Source organism: Mesocricetus auratus, unplaced genomic scaffold, assembly GCF_017639785.1.
Source record: "Mesocricetus auratus isolate SY011 unplaced genomic scaffold, BCM_Maur_2.0 Super-Scaffold_100028, whole genome shotgun sequence".
Lineage (NCBI taxonomy): Eukaryota > Metazoa > Chordata > Mammalia > Rodentia > Cricetidae > Mesocricetus > Mesocricetus auratus.
Genome location: NW_024429209.1, coordinates 3,492,281 through 3,520,020, shown reverse-complemented (window position 1 = coordinate 3,520,020; position 27,740 = coordinate 3,492,281). Strand labels below are relative to the sequence as shown.

Sequence of the window (27,740 nt, the reverse complement as noted above, 5' to 3'; positions counted from 1 at the left end):
ATAAATAAATAGGAATGTGCTGGTCAATTGTTGACCAGCCTAAATCCCAACACTAGAGGCAGTCTACAGAACAAGTTCCAGAACAGGCTCCAGAGCTACACAGAGAAACCCTGTCTGGAAAAACCAAATAAATAAATAAATAAATAAATAAATAAATAAATAAATAAATAGGAATGTGCAGAACAAGTTCCAGAACAGGCTCCAGAGCTACACAGAGAAACCCTGTCTGGAAAAACCAAATAAATAAATAAATAAATAAATAAATAAATAGGAATGTGCTGGTCAATTGTTGACCAGCCTAAATCCCAACACTAGAGGCAGTCTACAGAACAAGTTCCAGAACAGGCTCCAGAGCTACACAGAGAAACCCTGTCTGGAAAAACCAAATAAATAAATAAATAAATAAATAAATAAATAAATAAATAAATAAATAAATAGGAATGTGCTGGTCAATTGTTGACCAGCCTAAATCCCAACACTAGAGGCAGAGACAGAAAAATGACTGCAACTTTGAAGTTATCTTCTATTATAGAATAAGACTGTTTCAAAAACAAACAACAATCCCTACTGCTTACTAAACTTGCATTTACAGAAAGATAAACACAAACAGTTCATCTTGATTTTCTTTTGTGTTTTGAGCCAGGGGTCTCACTACATAGCCCTAGCTGACCTGGAACTCTGTGTGCTGCCATCAAAGGCGTGTGCCACCATGTGTGACTCATTTTGCTTCTTTTTTAACTTGTGAATACATGCCTTGCCTTTTGAACAACCAGTATGAGCATCTACAGGCCTTCCTGTACTCTGGGGTTCTGGGTTTTTCACTGCCACCCACTTGAAGAGTTACTTAAGACCTAATCAGATCTGGTTCCCCTTTAATAAAGGCTTGCAGTGACAGTGAGCTCAAAAGCTGCCCTTGTGAAATGTGTTTTCTGAACTGTCACTAGAGAAAAGAGTACTACATTCAGTCCACACAATTACATTTTTCTACATTATGGTTGGATTTTTTAGCAAAGTTTCACGGTATCCCAGGCTGGCTTGGACTCTTGATCCTCCCTCCTCACCCAGCCTTCCAGTTGCCAGGATTATAGGCATGTGCCCCTGCATTACCAATTCTATTTGTAAAGTGTACAGATAGATTTTTCTAAAACTATTCATTACTTTTTATAAGGATTTCTGTTTCTTTTTAATTTTGTTAAAAGGAATTTAATCCAAGCCACTAATGTAATATTACAGAATACCTATCACAATGATCATTTCTTCTTAACAGACATAGAAGATGCCACAAAGACGCCCAACTGTTCCAGTGAACCAGTGAAAGAGGAAAGAGGTGATCTTATCAAATTCTACAATACAATATACGTAGGAAGAGTGAAGTCATTTGCACTGAAGTATGACTTGTCCAATCAGGATCATATAGTAAGTTTTTTAAATAATTTATTTTATTTGCATTGGTGTTTTGCCTGCATGTTTGTCGGTGAGGTTGTCAGACCTTGGAGTTACAGACAGGTATGACCTGCCATGTAGGTGCTGGGGATTGAACCCAGGTCCTCTAGAAGAGCGGTCAGTACTCTTAACCACTGAGCCATCTCTCTAGCCCCCATATAGTAAGTTTTAAGTCTTTCTACTTTCTTCAAAATTTTTAAAAATTTTATTGAAATATATTTATGTCATTTCCCCCTCCTACTTCTTGTCCCTCCCATACTCCCCCTCTCAAATTGATGACTTCTTTTTCTTTATTATTAGAACATGTTAGAAAATTCATAAATATATAAATATAACCTTCTGAGTCCATTTAGTGTGGCATTTATATGTATGGATCAGGACTAATCACTTTGTATTGGATAGCCTGCAGACAACAGAAACAGGATTTTTTTTTCCTTTTTGTTGTGTTGTGTTTGTTTGAGACTAGGTCTCACACTTTAGCTCTAGCTGTTCTGTCCTGGAACTCGCTATGGAGGCCATGCTGGGCTCCAACTAACAGATTCACCTACCTCTACCTCCCACCCAAGTGCTGGGATTAAAGGTGTGCCCCACCACACCTGGCCTGGATTTTGTTATTGTGTTCAGTTAGCCTAAATCTTTTAATTGGAGAATTTAGATCATTAGTATTTCTAAGTTATTGTTGAGAGTTATGTGTTGATTGCAGTTTTTATTATTTTTTTTTCTGTTTGTATTCTTAGTCATGCTTTGTATTTCATTAATGACCACCTTTTTTGTTTTCTTTCTAGAGTCTCTTGGCTATGCTTCTTCCTCTTTTTAGTCCAAAGCATTGCTTCCAGTATTCTCCTTAGAGTTTTGGTTAACATAAATCTTTTTAAAAATAATTTATTTATTTTTATTTTATATGCTTTGGTGTTTTGCCTGCATTAATGCCTGTGTGAGGGTGTCAGATCTTGGAGTTATACATAGCTATGAGCTGCCATATGGGTGCTGAGAATCAAACCCAGGTCCTCTGGAAGAACAGCCAGTGCTCTTAACCTCTGAGCCATCTCTCCAGTCTCTGGACATAAATCTTTTTGGGTTCTTCTTCAGCCACAGAAGATAGTTTTACTGGTTACAATAATTTGCATCGTGAACTTTTTGGAACTTTTGAGTGAATTTCTCCAGGCTCTTCTGGCTTTCAAAGTTTCCATTGAGAAGTCAGCTATGCTTATGGTGGGTTTTCTTTTATATGTAACTTGTATTTTTTTCTCTTTCAGCTTTCTGATATGAATATCTAATTAATCGTATCAATAAAAGCCAGGAGTCAATATCAGGGTAAAAACCTGAAAGATCAGAGAAGCAGGGGAGCAGCTAGCTGCCAGTTGCTTCCTACCTCTACCATTCTTTCATCCAAAAAGGCCTCGATCCTTTCTCTGTCCACCTTATCCCTTCCTGTCTCCTCTCTGTACAGACCTCTATAGTTAACTAGTGGCTCGCTCCACCCTCTGACTCCAACCAAGCTTTATTTGTCAGAACACAAAATATCACACATTGTCCCCTTTTGTCTAAATAAAAAGCGAAGGTTTTAACTAACATAGAAAAACTATATACAGTATGTACAACAACTATATATAAGTATTAACAAACAATGATTGCATTAACAATGCCTAGTCCATAGCATTTAACAAATTCAGAGAAAATACTTCATTATCTATCCTTTCTTGGTGAGTCCAAAGTATTGTACCTAATTCACTTTCTATCCTAACTTGATTACCAACCCAAAACTATCTTTTTATGCCTCTCAACCTTATACACATTACACCTCTTTTGTGAGTTTCTTTTCTGAGTCTGGTAATAAGAAAACTATAACTATCTAGTCTTTAACTCCATTAGAGACCTGAGAAGGATATAATATTACCTGAGTAAACAGGAAGTGCAGATCAAACAACTTACAAAACTAAGAAATGACAGAAACATCATGCTGCCTGGACATCACCCCCAGGTTCCTCTGTAGCATTGGGGCATCCATCTTTGGCCTACAGGCCTAGAATATCTGACAGACTTCTCTTCGAAGGAGGATTTTTGAAAGACTGTTCCATGTGGTCTTGGAAAAATTCAGCAGTCACTTTCTCTTGTGTCCTCCCTGTACAATTTGGACAGCATACTGTCAGCAGTCAAGGCAAGGGCAGTTTCTTTCCAAGTGACTAACTTTTGCTACAAAGAAAGTAAGCTCCATATGGAGTTTCTTTGATGCCCATCCTCTTCTCTGAAGTAGATTGGTGCTACCAGGAGCAGAATGTCTTATTGTCATAAAAAAAAGAATAGTATGTTATTAAAACATCCTAAATGCCATATTCTGTAGATCTCTGAAGTGTTTGAAGACCAACTGTCTATCTAAAATATATCAGTTTGACCTTGAAAACATACCTAACATGACTAAAAGTTTGATTATAATAGGTGACTAACTACTAACCTACATTTCTTTATTATCCTAAACAGTTCATAATAATAACTTTCAGGGACTAGAAATTTACATTACATTGTTGAATGAGCTGTATAGGTACAATACCTTGAACATGATTAGAAATGTATGTACAGTGTGTTCTAACAAAAATAACCTTAAATTTGTATCAAATTACAAAAAAAGAGTAGAAACATATATACAGTATAAGAAAAATAACCTCAAATATGTATCAATATACAAAAAGTCTATCAATATAAAATATTTGAGACTAGTAGTTGATTTTTGGTTAAAACTAGATTCAATAATCTACCCTTTTATCCTATTTTTATATCCCCTTTTTCTTTTTAGAATGAGATCCCTGAATCTGCTCTCTTTGGTTCAGCTTTTTTCCTGACCATGAACAATGACAACTTGTCATCAAACCCTCTAAATGATAACAAATATCTATAACCCACTGAACAACAAAAATCTGCCCACCCTACCTCTTGGGAATGTGGGTGTCGTGTTCTTAAAATTACTTCCTGCTGTCTGGGGGTGGCGGCATCTTTAAGGACCCTGAAACAAAAATTGGGATGATTGTCAAGTCCTGGGAGAGCTAGCTGTAGCATTTGTTGTCCAGTCTCTGTAATGGGCTTATCTCAAGTCCTGGCTAGAGTATTCTGTGAGACTGAACCATCTCAGCTAGTCACCTTGAAATTTTCCTGAAAGTTTGTAGTGGCATTACCAAAGTCCTGTTGGAGACTTCAAAGGTTGCTGTTAGGCATGGTCAAGGTTTACCACAGAATACTTAAACATTTTAAATGTCAGATGCAGCAGATCTTAAATAGGTTAAAGGACCATAATTTGTTATGTACATCCAGAGTACAAAAACTTAATTCCTAGTTACCTGATTGAGACTCAAACCCAAAGTAATGTACAGAAAAGTAGATGAAGCCTTTTTCTAGAATTAGTACCCTGTGTGACCATTAATATTATGACAAAAAGTTTAAAGTGTGTGTGTGTGTGTGTGTGTGTGTGTGTGTGTGTGTGTGTGTGTAAATTTGTTTTGTTTCATTTTTTTTTTCTAGACAGGATTTCTCTATGTAACAGCCCTGGATGTCCTGGAATTCACTTTGTAAACCAGAATAGCCTCAAACTCACTGAGATCTGCCTGCTTCTGCCTCCTAAGTGCTGGAATTAAAGGAATTCGCTATCACTGCCTGACAAATTTTATACATTTTGAGATAATATACCTTAATACCTTAAGAAAAATTTTAAAGAGTCAAAGTAAAACCAAAAAAAATGATGAGATTAGTGGTAATAGAATACTTCCTTGATTTCATTTTTTTCTTCTGTCCCATATCAGGTGGCTCTTCTGACATGAGACAGAATTTTGGATTTTCCTTTTAATAAGCTTGCATGGGTTTAGAGAATGAGAGTGCCACCCTCCAACCCCAAAGCCAGCTTTAATTTTTGATTGAATTGGGACTACAAAAAGACCATTTACATTATGTGTCTGTAGAGAACAGCAGAAACAAGCATTTGGAACATTTATAAAATTTTTATAATGTGATATACCAATAGGCCAATTTACTCTTTTTCTTGGGACATTATCTCTGGATAATTCGTCCTTTTTCTCCAGATGTCTAATTTGTCTGGTATTCAGATTCCTTACCTAGATGCTTTCATTCTCCTGGAAAGACAAAAACAAAACCCTGCTCCAACCCTAACTTTGGAGAGGTGCCCTATTGACAAGTTATATCTGATCAAATAAAAAGCACTTGTTAGCCTTATAAGTTAGTATAGATTGAATGGTCATATTGTTTGATGAACTATCACCTCTTCTAATCAGGAGGTCTCTTGTTCAAATCTAATGTTTATTATGTTTGCTTTGTGATTTCTCCTGAATTTTTTTTTATCTTCTAATGCTGTTTTATCATCCAGAACAGTACGTTTTTTACAATAGGCATGAGGTCCTTTAATTACTCAGTGGAGGAGTTTCCCCCACAGTGACAGGGAATGATTGAGCCAAAATTGACATGGGGGCCTGTGATTGGCCCCCCAAGGTGTTTCCTCATGGCAAAGGGTTATCTTGACTGTCCATTGTTGATCTGCATTCATTGGTCCAATGTCAGATTTTGTCACACCTTCTGCATACTCCAGAAGAGCAAAGGTCTTCTGTTAGATTAGAAGAAACATTGTTTCTAGGAACACCCTGGCTACAATCCCTTTTTACATGATCTTGTTTGCCACAATTAAAACACCTTACATTTTCATTTTTCTGCCCCAAGCATTCAAAGCTGCCACACAGCATTGAACCAAGGTGTGGTCTATATAGAGACTGTCTTTGTACATCAGCATAATTGCCCTCTCCAAGAAGTTGGTCTTGTTAAATTTCAATACCTCTATCTCTATTTTGTTGTTCAATGATCCTAGCCATCTTTCCACCAGATTCTCCACTGTAATTGAGGACCAGGTTCTATAACCAAGTCTTTCCAGTCTGATGATACAATTCTGTTACTAGTTGACCATGAATTTAACATCTGCTTCATAAAAGGTGAATGCATACCATATGAGACTATCACTTCCTTAAATCTCCTCAAATCTAACATCTCCAGTCAGTTCTTACATAGCCTTGGGGATACCTGTCATTTGGCAGTTGTTCTTGTAAGGTACCTGGATAAATTAAGCTTTATTTGCCAGAACACAAAATATCACACAACAGCTTTCAATACTTTTTTTTCTGTGTATTTAATGTTTTAATTATGATATGCTTTGGGAGAGTTTCTTTTCTGATCTTGTCTAGTTAGGGTTCTGTGTACTTCTTATGTGTGTATGGGTGTGTCTTTCCTTAATTTGGGGGAGTTTTTCCTCATTTTGTTAATGATCTAGTCTGTGCCATTGACCCAGATTCTCTTCCTTCATCTGTGTCTCTAGTCAAAGATTTGTTTTTTTTTTTTTTTCATGGTTTACCATAGTTCCTGCATAACCCTTTTGTTGTGGGGATACATCAGAGAAGACTGCTTAGGTATAGGTGTAAGCCAATAGAAAGTCTTTATTGGCCAGCTGGTGACTACAGCGGGTGGTTGGGATCCCAAGCATTTCTCAGGGTGAGCTTTTAACCACAGAAACCATATCCTGGGTTGACATACGTCAGTTTACAGGAACAGTTAACCAGAAGAGAAGCTATAGAAGCCAAAAAGCAAGGTTAGTAAATTTAGAGACTTTCTCCTTTTAATTTGGTAGAGGTGTTGTCTGTGTGCTGAGGTTTACAGCTTGAATGGTATTTCCATCATGGAGTCAGTTGTGCTATGATTTGGGGGCCTACTAAGGTCTAGGATCCTGTTAACATCTTTCTTGTTTTTTTTTAAACGTTTTTATATCCATTGTATAGTCTAGTTCTTCAACTTTGTCTTTGAGACCTGCTAGTCTAGCATCTACTTGATCTGTTATATTTCTCAGACTTTCCTCTGCATTTTCTAACTGGGGCACTGAGCTTTGAGTTCCATCTTCATTCAGCTTGAGCTTTTTTCAGGGCTTCTCTTTGTGAACCCAGTTTCTAAATCCCGGATTGCATTTGTCCTTTCATTCGGCCTGTTTGTGATGGGGGGGCAGGCAATCACTTAGAAATTTCTTTTCTAATTCTTTTTTTTTTCTCCAAGACAGAGTTTCTCAGTAGCTTTGGGGCCTGTCCTAGAACTCGTTCTGTAGACCAGGCTAGCCTTGAACTCACAGAGATTCACCTGCCTTTGCCTCCTGAGTGCTGGGACTAAAGGTGTGCACCACAACCACCCAGAAATTTCTTTTCCTTATGTTCATCTTTATCAGTCAATGATATGGTTTGTTTTTGTTTCTGTGGTGGTAGAGGGACTGGGTTTATTTTATTTTGTTTTTGTTTTTTGTTTTTTGTTCTTTATGGTACTTGGAAATGAACTAGCCCCAAGCCTTGTTCTTATCTTCATAGTATGAACACAGGAGTCCACATGTTCCTGATTTTCCATTCCTAGTGATTTGTCCCAGTTGTTTATTTTGTTGTTATTTCTGTTTAATATCCTCCTGCCTCAGCTCCTGAGTACTAACATTACAAACACACCAGTGTGCCCAGCTTACCCAGACTCCGCAAATCTAGTTATAACATTTCTCAGGTGATCCAAGAAGGTAAGTTTTAGCTTACCTATTAACAGTTGATGGAAACAATGAATAACTTTTTTCTGCCTTTTTCAGCCATAAATAAGTTCTTAAAACACAAATATCTTTTAGCAAAGAATTGCTATCAGGACAAAAATATGTTTTTTTACCCTTTTGTCTTAAAAATACAATTTCTGGATTATTTCAGGTGGATGCTCCACCCCTCTCTCCTTTCCCACATATTAAGCAGCAGCCAGGCTCCCCACGCCGCATTTCCCAGCAGCATTCCATTTATGTTTCACCGCACAAAAATGGATCGGGCCTTACCCCCAGGAGTGCTCTGTTGTACAAGTTCAATGGCAGCCCTTCTAAGGTAAGGTGCATGCTGTCTTTGCTTTAGAACAACAGCTCATATGCTTATTCAATGTTGAATTTCAAGCTAGAATTTCAAGTAATTATGAAAAAGTTGGATTTCAAGTAACTTTACCTCTTACAACTAGGCTTTGCTGGGCGTTGGTGGCACACGCCTTTAATCCCAGGACTCGGGAGGCAGAGGCAGGCAGATCTCTGTGAGTTCGAGGCCAGCCTGGTCTACAGAGCAAGTTCCAGGACAGCCTCCAAAATAATACAGAGAAACCCTGTCTTGGAAAAACCAAAAAAAAAAAAAAAAAAAAAAAAAAACCAAAAAAAAAAATTAGGCCTCAGTTTATCAGCCAATATTCATTAATCTTTTTGTTACAAAGTTACCAGTAATAAAATATAAGCTACCAACTGTGGCATACTTTGTAAGCTAGGCATAGTGGTACATACCTGTAATTCCAGCACTTAACTATTGAGTTGTTTGAACAGTTTCAGAAGTGGGGCTAAAGAGGGATGCTTAGACCTGCCTGTTGTTAGGGAGAAGAAGTTTATCAGAAAGGTTGTTAACAGCATGGACAGACTCAACAGTGTGTGGGAGCTCTAAGGAGAGTTCATGTTCCTCAGGTAGGACTCTAGAGCACCAGGCTCCCTGCTTGTCTAGCACAGGGCAGGGAAGTGGGTGGGGAGCAGTTTACATGACCACCAGTACCCCTTTGATGTATCCTCCAAGCATGCACATTCAACATCTCAAGTAAAAAATCCCAAGCACCTGTAAGGCTGTTTCTGGAGAATCACTGAGAGAGGGAACACTTATCAATAGAATGCCTGTCAGAATGTATAGGAGGAGAGGGACTTTGCAGTTATTGTGGCCTGAAAAGCAATCTGGTCTGTATTCTAACAATGCCAAGGCAGGAAGATTTGATTCTAGTCCGGACTGGACTGAAAAAGCAGTATGTTTAGTTCTGCAGATGTTCCTCACTGGTAAAGCACTTCGAGAGCTTGAACTAGTCTCTGGGTTTGATCCTAGTACCACAAGAAGAGAAGAAAAGGAAAAGAGAGCATTACATTCAATTGATAGGGGTTTTTTTGTTTTGTTTTTTGGTATTTCAAGATAGGTTTCTCTGTCTAACAGCCCTGGATATCCTGGAACTCACTGTGTAGACCAGGATAGCCTCTAACTCACAGAGATCTACCTGCCTCTGCTTTCCGAGTGCTGGAGTTAAAGTTGTGCACCCCCACTGCCTGGCTAGATGATATAGTTTAATCCATTGCTACTCATGTGGGGTTTCAGGGAATGTTAAGATGTCATTTTTGTTTTGTTTTGTTTTTCAAGACTAGAATTCTGTGTGTAGCTCTGGCTGTCCTCGAATGCACTCTGTAGACCTGGCTGGCCTCAAACTCAAAGATCTGCCAGACTCTGCCTCCCCAAGTGCTGGGATTAAAGGTATGTGCCACTACCACTTTTTTTTTTTTAAGATTGTTTGTTTGTTAATTTTTACTTTATTGTTTTATGTGAGTGTTTTGACTGCATGTATGTCTGTGCACTATTTGTGTGCATGGTGCCCTTGGATGCTAGAAGAAGGCATCGAATCCCTTAGAACTGGAGTTTTGGACAGTTAGTTAGCTGCCATGTCAGTGCTAGGAGTTAAATCTGGATCCTCTGGAAAAGCCACTAGTACTGTTAACCACTGAGCCATCTCTCTAGCCCCTATTTGGTGTTTTTTGTTTTGCTTTGTTTTGAGAAGTGTCTCAATAGATTGTCCAAGCTGCCCTCAAACTTATGAGGATTATAAACCCATTCTTATATGAGAATGTTAATTTTAAAGAATGGCTTTGAAAGTTAAGTGCATTAGATGGATGACCGTCAGCTTAGTGAAAAGTTATAAAACAGGGGCCTCCTGTTATATCTGCTTTTATTACATCTTCACCCTGTACACTAATGGAGGCATCTCTGAGATAAGATTTTTCAGTATTTCTGAGATTGCAAAACAGCATCTTAAGTTTACAAAAAACTGTTAAAGTATTATTTGGACAAATTGTGTCAGTGCAGTAACATCTCCTTAACTCCTCGATTTCCTGTACTTGTCAAAGAAAGTTGACCAAGATGAAACTTGTATTTTCCTCTTCCAAGATTTATTTCCCATAGTGGTGTTTAGATAAACTGTCTGAGATCCAAGGCAGTGATTCCAAAGCCAGAGTCAGAATCACCCAGGGAGCTTGTTGAACACCAGTGCTGCCCTGTAGACTTGTAGAATCACAAAGAACTAGCAGGTCCAGACAACCGGGATGCAGTTTCAAGAACTACTTCTCATGGCCTATATAACATCAGCATCACCTGGGATGACCCACAGACCCACACCTGCTAAATCTGAGTCTTTACATTGTCAGGATTCCCAGCAACCAGTAAGCACATCTTAGTTTAAAAGTATTACTGTGTTAAGCCAGGCATAGTAGTGCATCAGTCAGAGGAAGACAGACTTCTAGGCCAGCCTGAGCTATATAATGAGACCCTGCCTCAGAGAAAAGAAAAATAAAACCAGTAAGTTGGTTCAGGTTAATACCCTTCCCACCAAGCCTGAGTTACATCCTTGGCACCTATGTAATAGAAGATGAAATGACTCCTGCAAATTGTCCTTTGATGTCCATATGTGTACCATGACATGTATCTGCCCCCCCAATAGAGAAAAACACACAAAAATTGAAATAAATTGTGTGTATGTATTTTATATACATATAAATATATAATATGTAGTATATATTAAAGTATATAATGTATAATCTATAAACGTATATTATATGGTATACATACTATATATAGTATATGCCATATACTATATATAATATACAATACTATATATGTGTATGTATATTACTCTGCTCTTTCAGAGGACCTAGGTTCAATTCCTAGCACCCACATGGTGGCTTTCAACTATTTTTAATGCCAGTCTTGGGTGACCTGAAACTCTCTCCTGGTCTCTTTGTGCACTAGGTATATATGCAGACAAAACATTCATGCATGTTAAATAAATAAATAATAAATGAAAGGATTTTAGAAACAAACATGAAACTTGGGTTGCAGCCGGTCAGAAAGTACAGCGAGGGAAAGCACTTGCTGCACAGTCTAATGTGTGACTTCTGTCTCAGAAACCCACACTGGAAGGGAAGAACCAGTTCCCAGAAGTTGTTCTCTGAGCTCTGTACACATGCTGATAATGTGCTGTATACAACACACACACACACACACACACACACACACACACACACACACACACACACAGACTCAGAAAGTGGATGGTAAGGCTTGTAGACTTGCGTTTCTAACATCAGGTCCTCAGTGCCTCTGCTACTTTTGTCTGGAGGCTACATTTTAAGAACTACTGTTAGAAGGTACATCATCTTTTAAAATCACTCAAGAAGCCACCCCTTCAGGTTGATTGAAAGATAATGTCTACACCAGTACTTAGATTAGGATAGAAGATAGAAAGGAGAAAGGCTTAGTTCATTACTTATAATTTTTCTTTTTTTCCGGTCTTTTACACATGCCCTCTTGTTTTTGTAGAGTTTGAAAGATATCAACAACATGATAAGGCAAGGTGAGCAGAAAACCAAGAAGCGGGTAATAGCCATCAGTGGAGATGCTGAATCACCTGCCAAACGTCTCTGCCAAGAGAACGATGATGTTTTACTTAAACGGCTACAAGATGTCGTCAGTGAAAGAGCAAATCACTAAGGGCACTACTTTTTCTGATCAAAGCAATTTGGGTTGTTTTGGAGAAAGCTGGGGGCTCCATCCTTCACACTTTTATCACTGGGTTATACAAAAAACTTGCACCAAAAGTAAGTTCCTTCTTAAAATTTTTTATTCAAAATGTATCTGACAAACATGTATTTTCAGTTAGATTAGAAAAAAATTTAAGTGCCTTTATAAATATTAATATTTTTTAAAATGTTTGTTCATTGGCTTACTTTTTAGGATGAATTAAGGAGAAACTGTTTTTTAGCTGTCTTTTCAAAATGATCAAATGTCTCCTATACTTTTTAATATGAGGTCAGTGAGTCTTCTTTGAGATGCTTGTGCTGTGTGCGCACGTTAAAGGTTAGGTTAGCTCCCACAATATGTGAGCTTGCTGATGCACCAGCCTGCTTTGGGCCCGCTGTAGTAACTGCACATCAGCTGCCACCACTGTGCTATACTGGCTGTGCCCTTGTCTTCTTCCCCTCCTTACGTACAAGCAGCTTTGTGCTTAAAACTACTATATAGTTTTGATTTTCATATTACCTTAATTATTATATGTGATTGTATTCAGTCATGTAGTTCTTAAAATAAGAAACTGCTTCTTAATCTAATAGAATAAAATTCAGATAAGTGAGAAATTCAATTTCATTAGTAAAGTAGCATTATGATGAGATCATCCTTCTTGGGTACAGTGAACATGCCTGTAATTCCAGCAACACAGGAGGATTGCTGGGAGTGTCAGGCCAGCCTGGCTCCAGAGTAACTTGGGCTACATAGCAAGATCCTGACTCAAAAAAGATCAATTTTTCATTCTCATTGTTTATTTAATTTCCTGAAAATATTTGAAGCTTTCACATTAAAATCACTTCATGCTTTATGATCAGAATGTTTCAGTTTAAGAGTTGCTTTCTCTTTCTATCTTATATCACTCTTTGTTCCAATAATTATGGTTTCTTGTGAGTTTTCCACTGGGGTTTAACTCCTGGATCCCCTTGAAGATCTTTCCATACTGGAGATATAGCCTTCTAAAGAATCAGGTCTTTAGTGTTCATCTTTTCTTGTGTGTTTCTAGAATCTGAAAAGATGTGAGTAAGCCATTCTTAATTAATATCTATATGATGTGCTAGTATAAACATTTTAGCTGCAAACTTATTTTTTTTAATATAAAGTATTGACCTGGCAGTCTAGCTCAGCATAATGTTTAACTTTTCCAAAACTAGCTAATTTGAATTAGTCCAAGATTTGGCTACCAATTAATGATGGATGGTAACAAAAATTTTATTTTTAAATTTTAAAAAGATTTGGGTTATATTTTATTTTTCTGAAAATTGTATTCTTGTGTTTTGTGTAGTATCTACACGTTGTAATAAGCCAAATAATAGTCCGTCTTGCATCCTTGTACATATTTCTATGTAGCTATAACTACTGTATCACTTTCATTATTAATGTACAAAATATAAATGTGGATTTATTCAATGACTGTGTTAAAAAACTTGAGACATGTTTTTATCAATTTTCAGAACTTTGTATTAATGTACATAAAACAGTTAATAAAAATTAGAATTTTAAAAACTATTACACAATTGTACTTTTTACTATAGTACTAGAGATAAATGTGCAAACATCTAAAATTCGTGTCTTGGAGTTGGAGAGATGTCTCAGCTGTCAGGAACACTGGCTGCTTGTGCAGAGTGCGAGAGTTTGGTTCCCAGCACCCATACTGGGCAGCTTATAACCACTGTAACTCTAGTTCCAAGGGACCCAGTACTATCTTCTAGCCTCCAAGCCTCGCCTCCCACCTCTCCCTCCCTCACACACACACACAGAGAGTGAAGCTTTGGATGAGATGCCTCCCTCAGGGTCATGTGCCTCAATAGTTGGTCTCTAGTTGGTAGTACAGTTTAGGAAGGATTAGAGGGTGTGGCCTTGTAGGAGAAAATATGTCACTGGGGAGGGCTTTGAGATGTCAGAAGACTCATGCCATTCCCAGTCTGTTCTGTGCCTTTTGCTTGCAGTCTGAGATACAGGTCTCAGCTGTACCCGCCCTCACACCTTCACTCTACTAGATATCATGGGCTCTCACCCTCTGGAACCGTAAACCCACTTAAACATTTTTTTTTATAATTTATGTATTTATGTATTTATTTATTTGTGGGTTTTGTTTTGCTTGTTTGGTTTTTGGTTTTTCTTTTAATTTTGCAGGGAGTTTGCAAGGGCAGAGGATGGCTGTGGGGGGTGGGGGTAGAAGGGAGATGAGTGGGAAGGAATGCGTGATGTGAAATCCACAAAGAATCAATAAAGCCGGAAACAAACAAGTTACCCTTACTGTGATGCTTTATCATAGCGATAGAAAAGTAATGAAAACACACATGTATTTAAAAAATGAAACAAATCTTTAAAAATGCATAAAAAGAGGCAGGCAGTGGTGGCACACGCCTCTAATCCCAGCACTCAGGAGACAGAGACAGGCAGCTATCTGTGAGTTTTAGGCCAGCCTGGTCTACATAAAGTTTGAGATCCAGGATAGCCAAAGGTACCCTGTCTCAAAAAACCAAATAAAAGTAAATAAAGTATTTTTTGAGACAGGATCTGACTGTCCTGGAACTCATTATATAGACCATGGTTGCTACCAACTCATAGAGATTCACCTGCCTCTGCCTCCCAAGTGCTGGGATTAACAGTGTACACCACCATGCCTGTTGGGAGCTGCAGAGTACTGCGCCTATAAGATGGCGCCAGTTTCCGCCTTGGCGAGTGCTCTCAGTAAGTAAACAACTCCTTATTAGGAGTAAGGCCACGTACCCTTCTAGATCTGCTTGGTGATGACCTATCCTAACGTGCCACCTGGGTGTAGTTGATTGGCTACCGATGAATATATTAAGCCCCGACTTCCTGGGGTTGGAGCCACTCCCGGTAAGCAAGTTTTCCGAATAAACTGCGAGAAAAAAGATTCCTCGTTGCCGCGTCATTCTTGCTGGTCAAGGGTGGACGCGACAAAGTGGTCGCCGGTACGGGGGATGTCAGAACTTCTCACAGTTGGGGCGGTACCGGTAAGTTCCCAAGGTAAGCGGGTGGTATAAGGACCTCAGTAAAGAGGCAATAAGGTCTCCAGTTAGGAGCAATAAGGTCTCTGGTTAGGAGCAATAAGGTCTCAGGTTAGGAGCTATAAGGTCTCTGGTTAGGAGCAATAAGGTCTCTGGTTAGGAGCAAGACAGTTCACAGCTAAGGCAAACTGAAAATAAAAGACTTCGTGTCTGCTTTAGCTTGCAGAGTGAGAGTAAAGTAAATGGACCCCGCTTTTGTGGTGATAATTTGGCTACTGTTTAACATTGTAGTGTGGGCTCTTGTCTTTTGGTGCTGTTATCCAACTTGCACACCTTCAGAGCGCACCGACTAAGAGTAGACTTTAAAAAGGCATAATGGGTTGTCATAATCACATCCAATTTTTCTGGCTCTTCAAGAGCTGCTTCTTTCTAAAAAATTAAACTTAAGCAAAGCCACGTTGCAGAGGTTTTTGAGTGAATGCGATGCCATTGCACCCTGGTTCGAAGTTTCAGGGAACCTCTCTGTGGCTAGCTGGGATTAGCTGGGAAAAGACCTGGAGTTTACTTGGAAAGAAGGAACGCTGAAACCATGCATTCGGCCAGTATGGTGGCTGATGCGCAGTTGTCTGGAGGATCAAGAGGGGAACAAAAAGGCTATAGAGAAAGGACAGGTTGCCCTCGAGATGCTCCAGGAAGAAAGATCAGAACAATCAGAACAATCAGAAGGCGAGGTTAGGAAGAAGAAACAGAAAGGGAAAAAGAAACAAATCTATCCCTCCTTAAGGGAGCTGAGGAAAGAATTAGAAGAATCAGGGGAAGATTCAGAAACAGAGGAGGACCTCGAGGAGAATGAGGAGGAAGAGATTGTTGAGCTAATGGGAAAACATTCTTTAAGAACACCTGCAAAGCAAGGGCACCGCCCTACCGCTCCTCCACCTTACTGTTCACCAGAGGAACTACAAGTTCCTGGATGCAATACTTTCTGCCCGGAAGTGTGGCGCACTGTTCGTGCCAAGTTTCAGATCACCCGGCCACTGGCTTGTCCAGTTTTCCAGGATGGTAACCAACAGAGATATCATGAGCCGCTTGACTTTAAAATAGTCAAAGCCCTGGCAGATTCGGTACGCACCTATGGAGTGATGTAGCTTTTGCAATTGCCCAGGTGGAAGCACTTAACCGCTTCTGCATGACACCTGGCGATTGGATGAATTTGGTAAGAGCTTGTCTATCGCCAGGACAATATTTAGATTGGAGAGCTTTCCAAATTGAATTTGCCAATGATCAAGGTGCGGCCTTGATCCCTGCCTGGGATGTAGACATGTTACTTGGTCAGGGTTGTTTTGTGCAGCAACAAACAGGATATCCCCCTCAAGTGTATGATCATGTTAACCAAATAGCCATTAGGGCTTGGAGGTCTCTGCCCAATAGAGGTGAAGTCAGTGGAAACTTTACAAAGATATTACAAGGCCCTATGGAACCCTTCTCAGATTTTGTGGCTAGAATGGTAGAAGCTACAGGAAGAGTGTTTGGGGATCCAGATACTGCTATGCCATTGATTAAGCAGTTGGTTTATGAACAGTGCACAAAGGAGTGTAAGTCTACTATAATCCCATATAAAGGTAAAGGCCTTGAAGTCTGGCTGAAGGTCTGTAGAGAATTAGGAGGTCCACTGACCAATGCAGGCCTAGTAGCTGCGGTGATGCAGCTAACTAAAAAGGAGGAAATGCAGGGGCCTGTTTCAACTGTGGCAAACAAGGACACCTTAAAAGGCAATGCCCTAAAAGAGGAAGTAGTAACAGAGGCAGTGGCTCCACCCAGCGGCCTAAGCCGGGGTTGTGCCCTAGGTACAAGAAAGGAAATCATTGGGCTAGTGCCTGTAGATCAGTGAAAGATATTAACGGACAGCCTTTTGCTCAGGGATATGAAGGAGCTCGTCCAAAAAATGGACAGCGGGGCCCACAACCCCAGGTCTCGCAAATATATGGGGCCATGGAGAATCAAGCCCAAGAGCAGAACCCCGAAACCTGGCCCTCTCTTCGACATCAGAGGGACCGAGGAGAGCCACTTCAGGCTCCTTGAGGCTGGACTTATGCTCCACCACCAGACTCGTATTAACACCCAGGATGGGGGGTCCAACTTGTAGACACTGACGTTAAAGGACCCCTTGAGCCTGGTACAGTGGGCCTGCTTCTAGGAAGATCATCTGCAACCGTAAAAGGGCTACGAGTACATCCAGGAGTGATAGATCCTGATTACACAGGTGTGGTAAAGATTATGGTAGAATCCTCTAAAGGGATTACAGCCATTTCTCCTGGAGACAGGATAGCACAGCTGCTGCTTCTGCCAAGCCTACATGATAAATTTCCAGCTCAAACCAGGGAGAGGAGAGAAAGAGGTTTTGGTTCCACGGGATCAAACTTGACCTTCCTTGCCCTAGATCTCGACCAGCGCCTAACTTTAGAATTACTAGTGAATGGTAAGAGAATTCTAGGCTTATTAGATTCTGGAGATGATAAGAGCATCATAGCTACCAAAGATTGGCCTCCTGGCTGGCCTATACAACTCTCCTCCCAAACTTTACAAGGGTTAGGCTATGCTAAAGCCCCTGACATCAGTGCCCGACAGTTGTCTTGGAGAGATCAGGAGGGACACTTAGGGACATTTCAGCCTTATGTATTAGAGTTACCAATTTCACTGTGGGGTAGAGACTTACTAAAAAATATGGGTTTGAAGCTCACCAATGAATATTCCGAGACATCTCAAAATATCATGAAAGGAATGGGATACGTCCCAGGTCGGAGTCTCGGAAAACATCTGCAGGGTCGCACTAGTCCCATTATTCCACAGCAAAGACCAAAGAACCTAGGTTTGGGTTTTTCCTAGGGGCCACTGGGGGAGGTATTCCCATTACCTGGAAAATGGAGGAGCCAGTATGGGTTCCCCAGTGGCCACTCTCCTCTGAAAAGCTGGAGGCTGCCAGAACTCTAGTGCAAGAACAGCTGAATTTGGGGCATATAAAGCTCTCTGTGTCTCCATGGAATACTCCCATCTTTGTAATTAAGAAAAGTTCTGGCAAGTGGAGATTGCTTCAGGATCTTAGAGCTATTAATCAGCAGATGCAAATTATGGGCCCAGTACAACACGGCCTTCCACTTTTAACCTCTTTGCCCGCAGCCTGGCCTATTATTTCTATAGATGTTAAGGATTGTTTCTTTTCTATACCTTTATGTGCCAAAGATTCAAAGCGCTTTGCATTTACATTGCCTTCATGTAATCATGAGCAGCCCGATTTGAGATACGAATGGATAATGCTGCCACAGGGAATGGCCAATAGTCCAACTATGTGTCAATTGTTTGTTGTGGAGGCTATCGCCCCTTTAAGGGAGGAGTTTCCAAAGATTAGATGTATCCATTATATGGATGACATTCTATTGGCTGCTAAGGATGAAGAAACGCTCAACAAGGCATACTTAGAATTAGGTGAAATTACTTGAGATATGTAACTTAGTCATAGCTTCAGAAAAGGTACAAAGAAACACTGTTATTAATTATCTAGGGGCTAAGATTTTCCCTCATACAGTTATCCCACAGAAGATAGAGATTAGAAAAGATAATTTGAGAACCCTTAATGATTTTCAAAAGTTGCTAGGAGATATAAATTGGATCAGGTGTTATTTGAAATTACCTAATTATGAGTTAAAACCATTGTATAACATCCTCAATGGGGACTCAGCTTTAGATTCACCTAGGCAGTTAACCACTGAAGCCCGAGAAGCACTAAAGAGTATACAGACAGAATTACAAAATGCCAGCCTTAAATGCCAGTGAGAAAACATGGATATTCTTTTGTGTGTGCTTCCAACATTTTCTCAGCCTACTGCCTTGCTATGGCAAGATGGCCCATTGCTATGGGTTCATTCCTGATCCTCCCCGGGAAAAACTGTTGAGCATTTTCCAACAGCGATTGCAGAATTAGCACAAAAGGGAATACAACAATGTCTCCAATACTTTGGGAGGATACCGAGTAAGATCATAATCCCCATATACAGCTCAACAAGTTAGGGTCCTTTGTGGGACAGTAGATGAATGGGCCATTCTACGCTGTGGATATTCAGGAGAAATAGATAATCATTATCCAAAGCACCCTTTAATGTCATTTTTTAAGGAACACCTGGTCATTTTTCCTAAGATGACTGCGACTGCTCCTATTCCTGGAGCCGTAAACATTTTCACTGAAGGGTCGAAGACAGGCTGCGGGGCTTATATGATAGAACATCAGGATCCAATACAATTTTAGTATCCACCTGGTTCCCCCCAGATTATTGAGTGTAAAATTGTTCTTGAAGTATTTAGAAATTGCCTGTTTTCATTTAATCTGATTTCTGATTCGGCATATGTTGTGAATGCTGTTAGAGCCCTGGAGGTTGCAGGATCTATTAAACCAAACAGTATAGTTTGCAAGCTCCTACAGGAGTTGCAGAGGTTGATTTGGCATCGTGATCAGAAAATTTTTATACAGCATATTAGGGCTCATACTAACTTGCAAGGACCTTTATCAAAAGGCAATGAAGATGTAGATTTGTGCACTAGAAGAAAATATGCCTTTTTCGCTTCCCCCACAGAGCGAGCACAGCAATTTCATAAACAATTTCATGTATCTGCAAAAACTTTACAGCAAAGATTTCAGCTATCCCGAGAAGAAGCTAGACAGATAGTATTGAATTGTCAACAGGGTGTAACTTTCTTGCACCCCCCTGGTGTGGGAGTTAACCCCAGAGGGTTACTACATTTGAAGATTTGGCAGATGGATGTCACTCATTTTTCTGGGTTTGGGAATCTTAAATACATTCACGTGTCCATGGACACATGTTCAGGCATTATTCACGCTATGCCTATGAGTGGAGAAAAGGCTCGAAATGTCATTGGGCATTGCCTTGAGGCGTGGGCTGCCTGAGGTAAACCTCAGCAATTGAAAACAGATAATGGACTGGCCTACATAGCTCAGTCTTTCCAATCATTTTGTAAACAGATGGAGGTTCAATTAAACCACGGCCTACCCTATAACCCCCAAGGACAAGGAATAGTTAAAAGAGCTCATCGCACATTGAAAGAATGTTTATTAAAACAAAAAGGGGGAATAGGCCATGGTAGAATACCAAAGGAACAACTATCCTTAGCTCTCTTTACCTTAAATTTTTAAAATTTGGATGCTCAAGTTCTGTCTGCTGCAGATAGGCATCAGAATCAGACCCCTGTGGAGAAGGGGTATGTCAAATGGAAAGATGTCATCACGGGACTATGGCATGGACCAGACCCAGTGTTAGCACGGGCGAGAGGTTCTGTTTGTGTTTTTCCCCAGGATCAACAAGATCCAGTGTGGATCCCAGAGAGACTGACGAGGTGGTGCAACAAGGTCCGATCATGTTCCTGTTGATGATGATGGCCCTGACGTCCCTGCTGCTGATTCAGGCCAATGACCAAATTTTGTGGGCCATAGCAAAAGTGTGGCCAATTCCCTTACCTGTTCATTCTATGTCTAAGGTTTTGCCTATATTCTTTTCCACTAGTTGTGAATTAGGTTTGCCCTGCGTGAATTTAGATCCCAGCAAGGAGCAAGGCTATATATAATGCAACCAATGTTTTTCTTCAAGGAGCCTTATGCTTTTCCCTCATAAATAATTCTAATCCATGCATATAGTTGAAAAATGGCTCGGTTGGCAATTGGCTTGATCCCCTGAGTCAGAATCATATTCCTGTTGCAATGCTCAACGAAGCGTTAAGTCAAGTAAGTGCCGATGCTTCCTCGGGCTCAGGCAATGGCAGTGGAGGTAGTAATGCTACGAACATTACTACCCTACTAATGCTGATGGAGGGGCTCTGACCCTCGAACTCACGCTTTGGACTAGGGAATTCCACCGCCCATCAAGTATTACCCTGTTGTGCCCCCAATCTAGGGTACCTTCCTCAATGGACGCCCTGCCAAAGCCCAGACCATGAGGCTAGGCAGATCACGCCAGGGTTTGAGTTTTCCCCTCCTTTGGGCAAATATTATTTCAACCTTGCCAATCAGACTAATCAAAAGACAAGTAAGAAAAATACTTGGCCCTGGTTTCAATGGGTACTATCTAATGAATGGGGAACCTTCACATCCCTAGAACCCTTTGCTGTTCTTCAAAATTTGTCTGTTTGGCTCCTTAACATCTCTGTTACTAGAGACCCGAAGGGTGTTCTTAAGAATGTTACTATAAATAAAATTATGAACAATTTTACTGTTCCTGCCAGTCCAGTGTGCTTAAAAACACCATTCTTCTTTTTGCTGGCTAATGTCACCAATGCCACAGGAGACACGGTCTCTTGTAATACATCTGAGGCAACCTGCATCGCAAGTCAGTGCTTGAATGGTACTTATAATACAGCTATGGTAATGAGAGTTCCCACATATGTTCCTATGCCAGTCAAAGTAGATACTGGGACTTTCCCAATCTCTCACCTGCTCAGAACGAAAAGAGATTTTGGGATAACGGCGGCCCTCGTCACGGCAATAGCTGTGTCAGCGGCAACGGCGACAACAGCTGCCGTTGCCATGGTTGCGACAACTCAGACTGCTGAGACAGTTAATGAAATTGTGGAAAAGACGGCCTCCACATTGACCACCTTGAAATCTATTGATGGTCATTTGAAAGCTGGCATCTTGACAGTAAATCAAAGAGTGGATCTTCTGCAAGAACAGGTGGATGACTTGGTAATATTGACCAACTTAGGATGTATTCATTCCCTCTCTTCTTTGTGTATTACCTCCAGAGTGGCTGAGAAATTCACAAAAAATAGTAACCTGAGCTGGCAATTTAGTGAATACCTCCGGGGGAATTGGAGTAAGGAGTTCGAGAACCTGACGGATACTTGAGATTCCTCGTTGCCGCGTCATTCTTGCTGGTCGAGGGTGGACGCGACACATGCCAGCCTGACTAAAATATATGTTTTTTGTTTTTTTTTTCCCAGACAGGGTTTCTCTGTGGCTTTGGAGCCTGTCCTGGAACTAGCTCTTGTAGACCAGGCTGGTCTCAAACTCACAAAGATCTGCCTGCCTCTGCCTCCCGAGTACTGGGATTAAAGGTGTGCGCCACCAACGCCCAGCAAAATATATGTTTTTTAAATATCTACTTTATATCTTTAAAATTCTTTAGCACAGCTTAAAAGTTGATGTTCCTGCTAGTTTTCACAGTCTCTGGGAGAATGGGAAATGACTGCTTAATGGGCACGGGTTTCTTTTTATTTTTAATTCCTTGACAATTTTATACATGTACATAATACATTCTAGTCACATGTAATCCAACACTCTTCGTTATTTCCCCCCACCCTCACCCCGCCCTCATGCACCAAGTCTCCACCCCATTTTTGTGTCTTTGTTTTGTTTTTACTTTGTGACCTACTGTGTTTAACCAGGCCACCAGCTTTATCACATTATGACTCTACTAAATGCCTGAATTATAAGTTTTAAACTCTGTGATTTGAATTTCACTTCAATTAACAAACAAATAAATGAGCAGGGGCTATAGTTCAATAGAGTTCTTGTCTAGTGTACCTGAAGCCCTGAGTCTCACACTCAGCACAGCATAAAGCTGGGCGTGGTGATACACTGCATCAATCTCAGCACTTGGGAGAGAGAAAAGGAGGGTGTCTTAGGGTTTCTATTGTATTTATGAAACACCATGACCTTTAGAAGCCCCCTAGGGAGTGGCTTTTAGGAGGTGTGGCTTTGTTGGAGTAGATATGACCTTGTTAGAGGAAGTGTGTCACTGTGGAGGTGGGCTTTGATGTCTCCCACCCTCAGTGAGGCACACATTTGCTTTTGCTGCCTGTGGATCAAGATATAGAGCTCTCAGTTCCTTCTCCAGCACCGTGCCTTCCTGCATGCTAGCTTGTTTCCCACCACAACCATAATGGACTAAACCTCTGAAAGTCTAAACCAGCACCAATGAAATATTTTTCTTTATAAAGTTGCCATGGCCATGGTTTCTCTTCCCAGCAATAGACAGAAGCTGGTACCAGTAGTGGGGGTTTGCTGTGATAGACCTGGCCATGCTTTGTTTAAAGGAATGTGGACTGTGAGAGTGAATTAGAAAAGTAGTTGAATGCTTTAAGTGGAGCTTAATGGGCCATTCTAGTAGAAACATGGAAGAGAGTGGTGCTGGGGTGATTTGAATGTGGGAGCCTGGCTCAAGAGGCTTCAGAGGAGAAGAATATTAATATGTTGCCTAGAGTCTTGTGATATTTTGGTGTAGAATGTGGCTGCTTATTGCTTTTGTCCAAAAAGTTTGTCTGAGGCTAAATAAAATGAATTTTGGATTAATTTTGTTGGCAGAGGAAATCTCAAAACAGCTTTGTATTGACTCTGTTGTGTGATTGTTAGTGGTCACTCATATTTCATCTATAATGAAAAGAAGCAAACTGAACAAGTAAAAATACAAAATGTACAGATTGTGGAGAAAAGGGTCACCAGGAAATGGAATGAAGTTAAATCCTGTGTCCAAAGAAATAAACTGATTTAAGAAATGAAATAAAAGGAATGGTGACTTCAGAGCAAGACCCCACCCAGCTAAGCTTCCAATTGGTGAAAAGGAATTAAAGAACGGCTTAGGTCCAGGAGTGGTGGTTGTGGTTGTTTGAATGTAATTGGCCCCCATAATCTCATAGGGAGTGGCACTACTAGGAGGTGTGGCTTTGTTAGAGGGAGTGGGTACGGCCTTGTTAGAGGAAGTGTGCCATTGTGGCAGCGTGTTGGTGGAAGTTTCTGTCCCGTCCATCAGCTTTCAGATAACTGACACAGAGACTTAATATTACTTATAAATGCTTGGCTGATAGCTCAGGCTTATTACTACTTATTTTTTTTTTTGAGACAGAGTTTCTCTGTGAAACAGTCCTGGCTGTCCTGGAACTCACAGAGATCTACCTGCCTCTCCTCCCGAGTGCTGGCATTATAAGCTTGCACCACCACAGCCTGGCTAGTACCTAACTCTTACATTTAAATTAACCCATATTTCTTGTCTATGCTTTGCCATGTGGCTCATGCTTGTGACTTCATTTTCTACACACTGGGCCTCCTCGGCAGTCGGCTAGTGTCTCCTCTGTCATTTTACACCCTTCTCCTCGTTTGTTTGTCCCACCTATAATCCCTGCCTGGCTACTGGCCAGTCGGGTTTTTATTAAACCAATCCCAGTGACCAATCTTCACAGTGTACAAAAGAATGTAGCAGTGGCAGGCTTCCAGGTTTCCTGTGCTCAGGATACTGCCCAGTGCCTCAGTCGACTTCCTGTTGCCTGCAAGACGTAGCAGGCTCACCACGTCTGCCTGCATGCCCCATGCTCCCTGTCATGATGATAATGGGCTGACCCTCTGAAACTAATTAAACGTTTTCTTTATAAGAGTTGCTGTGGTCATGGTGTCTTCACCGCAAGAGAAACCCTAACTGAGACAGAAGTTGGTACCAAGAACCGGGACATGGCCCTGATAGGCCGGACCATGGTATTGTCTGGAGTAATACGGACTTTGGGAGTTTGGTTTAGGAAAGTAGTGGATGCTTTAGCAGTGCTTAGTGGTTCACACTAGTAGAAACATGGAAGACAGTGGTGCTGAATGTGAGTTGATGAACTATGGAGATCAAGAGGTTTCAGAGAAGACTCTTAGTTTGTGGCCTAGAGACTGGTCTTGTGATATTTTGATAAAGAAGTGGCTACTTTTGGCCCTTGTGTGAAGATTCTGCCTGCAGCTGAAGTGAACAGTTTTTTTTTAATTAATTTTATTGGTAGAAGAGATCTCAAAATAGCCTAGTATAGACTCTGTTGTGTGGACATTAGTGGTAACTCTAATGAAGATTTGTAATGAAAAGGAGCAAACTGAGCAGGGTACATTACAAAATGTAAATTTTGAGGAGAAAAAGAGAACCGGGAAGTGGAATGGAGCCAAGTCCTATGTTCAAGAGGATAAACAGAGGAAGAAATGGAAAGAAGGGAGTGGTAACTCATGGCAAGATACCACCCAGCTAAGTTTCCAACTTGTGGGGAAAAAAACTAAAGAAAAGCTTAAAGCCTGGTGTGGTGGGGCACACCTTTAATCCCAGCACTGGAGAGGCTGCCCAGATCTTTGAGTTTTAAGGCCAGTGTGGTCTACAGATCCAGTTTCAGCACAGCCACGCTTAATTGAACAAGAAGACCATGTTCCAGCCCCATCAAGCAGCAGAAATAAGCAGCTTTGGCCAGGTGGTTCTCACTTTAGAGTTAAGGATAGAAGAAACAGGTTATGGAATTTGCCTCCACACATGAAGAAAGCCGAGGAGGCCAGGCATGAGTCAGGGGTGTCCCTGAATACAGGCCTAGTAGAGAGCCCTTTGTGTGAAGCTATGAAGTCTAAGCCTTGGGAAACCCAAGATGTTGAGATGTCAGAGCCATGTGATACCTGCTGAAGACAGCTGCATTGTAATGGAGTGGGAATAGTCCAAGAGAGAGAAATGTGTTGCAGTCAGCAAAGTGCGCAGAGTTGGAAATCCGAAGAGTGTTTTGACATCAGACATGGAGATGCAGTATTTCCTCACTATGCCCCCTTCCCTACATTTTGGATTGGTAATATATATCCTGTGCTATTATATGTTAGAAGTATGTGACCTGTTTTTTTATTTTTATTTTACAGGGGATTACAGCTAAGAAATTGCATGAATCTCATTAGAGACTTCGAATTTAGACTTTTAAATAAGTTTGAAACTGTCATAGACTATGGGGATTTTTGAAGTTGGACTGAATGCATTTTTGCATTATGATATGGTTATAGACCTATGGAGGCCAGGGAGTAGAATTTGGTGGTATGAAGAAAATGACTCCCATAGAGAGTGGCATTATTAGGAGGTGTGGCTTTGTTAGAGTAAGTGTGGTCTTGTTGGAGGAAGTGTGTCACTGTGGGCATGGGCTTTGAGGTCTCCTATGCTCAAGCTACACTCAGTGTAGCACAGTTGCTTCTGTTGCCTAGGGTCAGATGTATATCTCTCAGTTCCTTCTCCAGCACTCTATCTGCTTGCACACAGCCTGTCATGATGATAATGGACTAAATAAACCTCTGAAACTATAAGCCAGCCCCAGTTAAACATTTTCATTTAGCTGGGTGGTAGTGGTGCATGCCTTTGATCTCAGGACTCAGGAGGCAGAGGCAGGCATATCTCTGTAAGTTAGAGGCCAGCCTGGTCTACAGCATGAGTTCCAGGACAGCCAGGGCTTTACAGAGAAACCCTGTCTTGAAAACAAACAAAAAATCCCTTTATATAAGAGTTGTTATGGTCATTGTGTCTCTTCGCAGTAATAGAAATCATAACTAACACTGGAGAAAAGGGTTTATTTGGATTACAATTCCATATCTTTGTTCATTTTTGAAGGAGGTCAGGACAGAAACTCAAATAGGGCAGGAACCTAGAGGCAGACACTGATGCAGAGGCCATGGAGGAGTGCTGCTTACTGGCTTGCTCTTCATGGCTTGCTCAGTCTGCTTTCTTATAGAACCCAGGACCACCAGCCTATGGTACCATACACCATGGACTGCCCCCCCCAATTAATCACTAATTAAGAAAATGCCCCAAGGTTTGCCTATAGCCCTATTTTAATAAGGCATTTCCTCAATTGAGGTTCCCCCCTCTCAGATGACTTCAGCCTGTATCAAGTTGACATAAAACCACCCAGGACAGAGGTTCAGGAAATTCAGTCATCTCCATAACAAGTTCAAATTGGAGAATAGCCTAGCCTTCCTGAAACCTTTTCTCAAAGAAAAGAAAAGAAAAGAAGACAACAGCCAAGATGTAGAACCACCTTAGTTGCCCATCAACAAATGGATGGATTTTGCATCCCAAGTGCTGGGATTAAAGCTGTGCACTACCACTGCCCAGCTCAGATGGATGGAATTTTTAAATTGGCATTTGTACAATAGTGTTTTATTTAGAAATAAAAAATGTTAAGTTCTCCCCCCCAAAAATCTGAACCTATTGTTAAACATTCTATGTGGCTGAGTTGAAATAATACAGGTCCACTGTCAAATTATCTCTTGCTATCTCAGCCCCCTAAATTTATTGCCCACCTTTGTGTATGTCCTAGTATCTTTTGGATACTTCCCCCAAACCAAAAGCTAAGGTCATCACATAGCATCTGAGGCTACAGCAACTATTTCTCATCATCTAACCTGCCTACCTGGGCTTTCCACTAATGCATTTAACTTGCTTATTTATAATTCTCTTTGTTTTGTTAAAATAAAAACTTTGCCAAACTCTTGCCATGTTGGCACACAGTATTTGGGGCAGTCTGAATCTTCGTTTCAGGGTGTGGTCATACACACTGAGATACAAGATCTTTCTTTTACAGTAAGAGCTATGCTTAGATAAGAAGAAAGAGATGATGTCATTTGCAGGGAAACAGGTGGAAATAGAGAAGGGGGTGTAAAGCTGAACAAGATTTACTGCTTGTTTTCTCTCATATGCAGATTCTGGATGTGTTTGAAGTATGTGTACATAGTAAGGCTGTAGTATGCATACACTATAGTTAAATCTCAAATTATGCACCAAGTGAAAGAACTCAAGTG

At 40.6% G+C, this 27,740-nt stretch overlaps 1 protein-coding gene across 2 annotated transcripts in view; it reads left to right on the top strand.

Moving 5' to 3' along the window:
- Window positions 1–12,966, top strand: part of Rbl1 (RB transcriptional corepressor like 1) — a 55,302-nt gene extending 42,336 nt beyond the window's left edge. For both annotated transcript variants that reach the window (XM_021235651.2, XM_005084597.4), the window contains exons 20-22: window positions 1,268–1,416; window positions 8,202–8,366; window positions 11,913–12,966. In XM_021235651.2, coding sequence (XP_021091310.1) covers window positions 1,268–1,416; window positions 8,202–8,366; window positions 11,913–12,083 — 485 coding nt within the window. In that variant the 3' untranslated portion in view covers window positions 12,084–12,966. The remainder of the gene's footprint in view (window positions 1–1,267; window positions 1,417–8,201; window positions 8,367–11,912) is intronic.
- The last annotated feature ends 14,774 nt before the right edge of the window (window positions 12,967–27,740 follow it).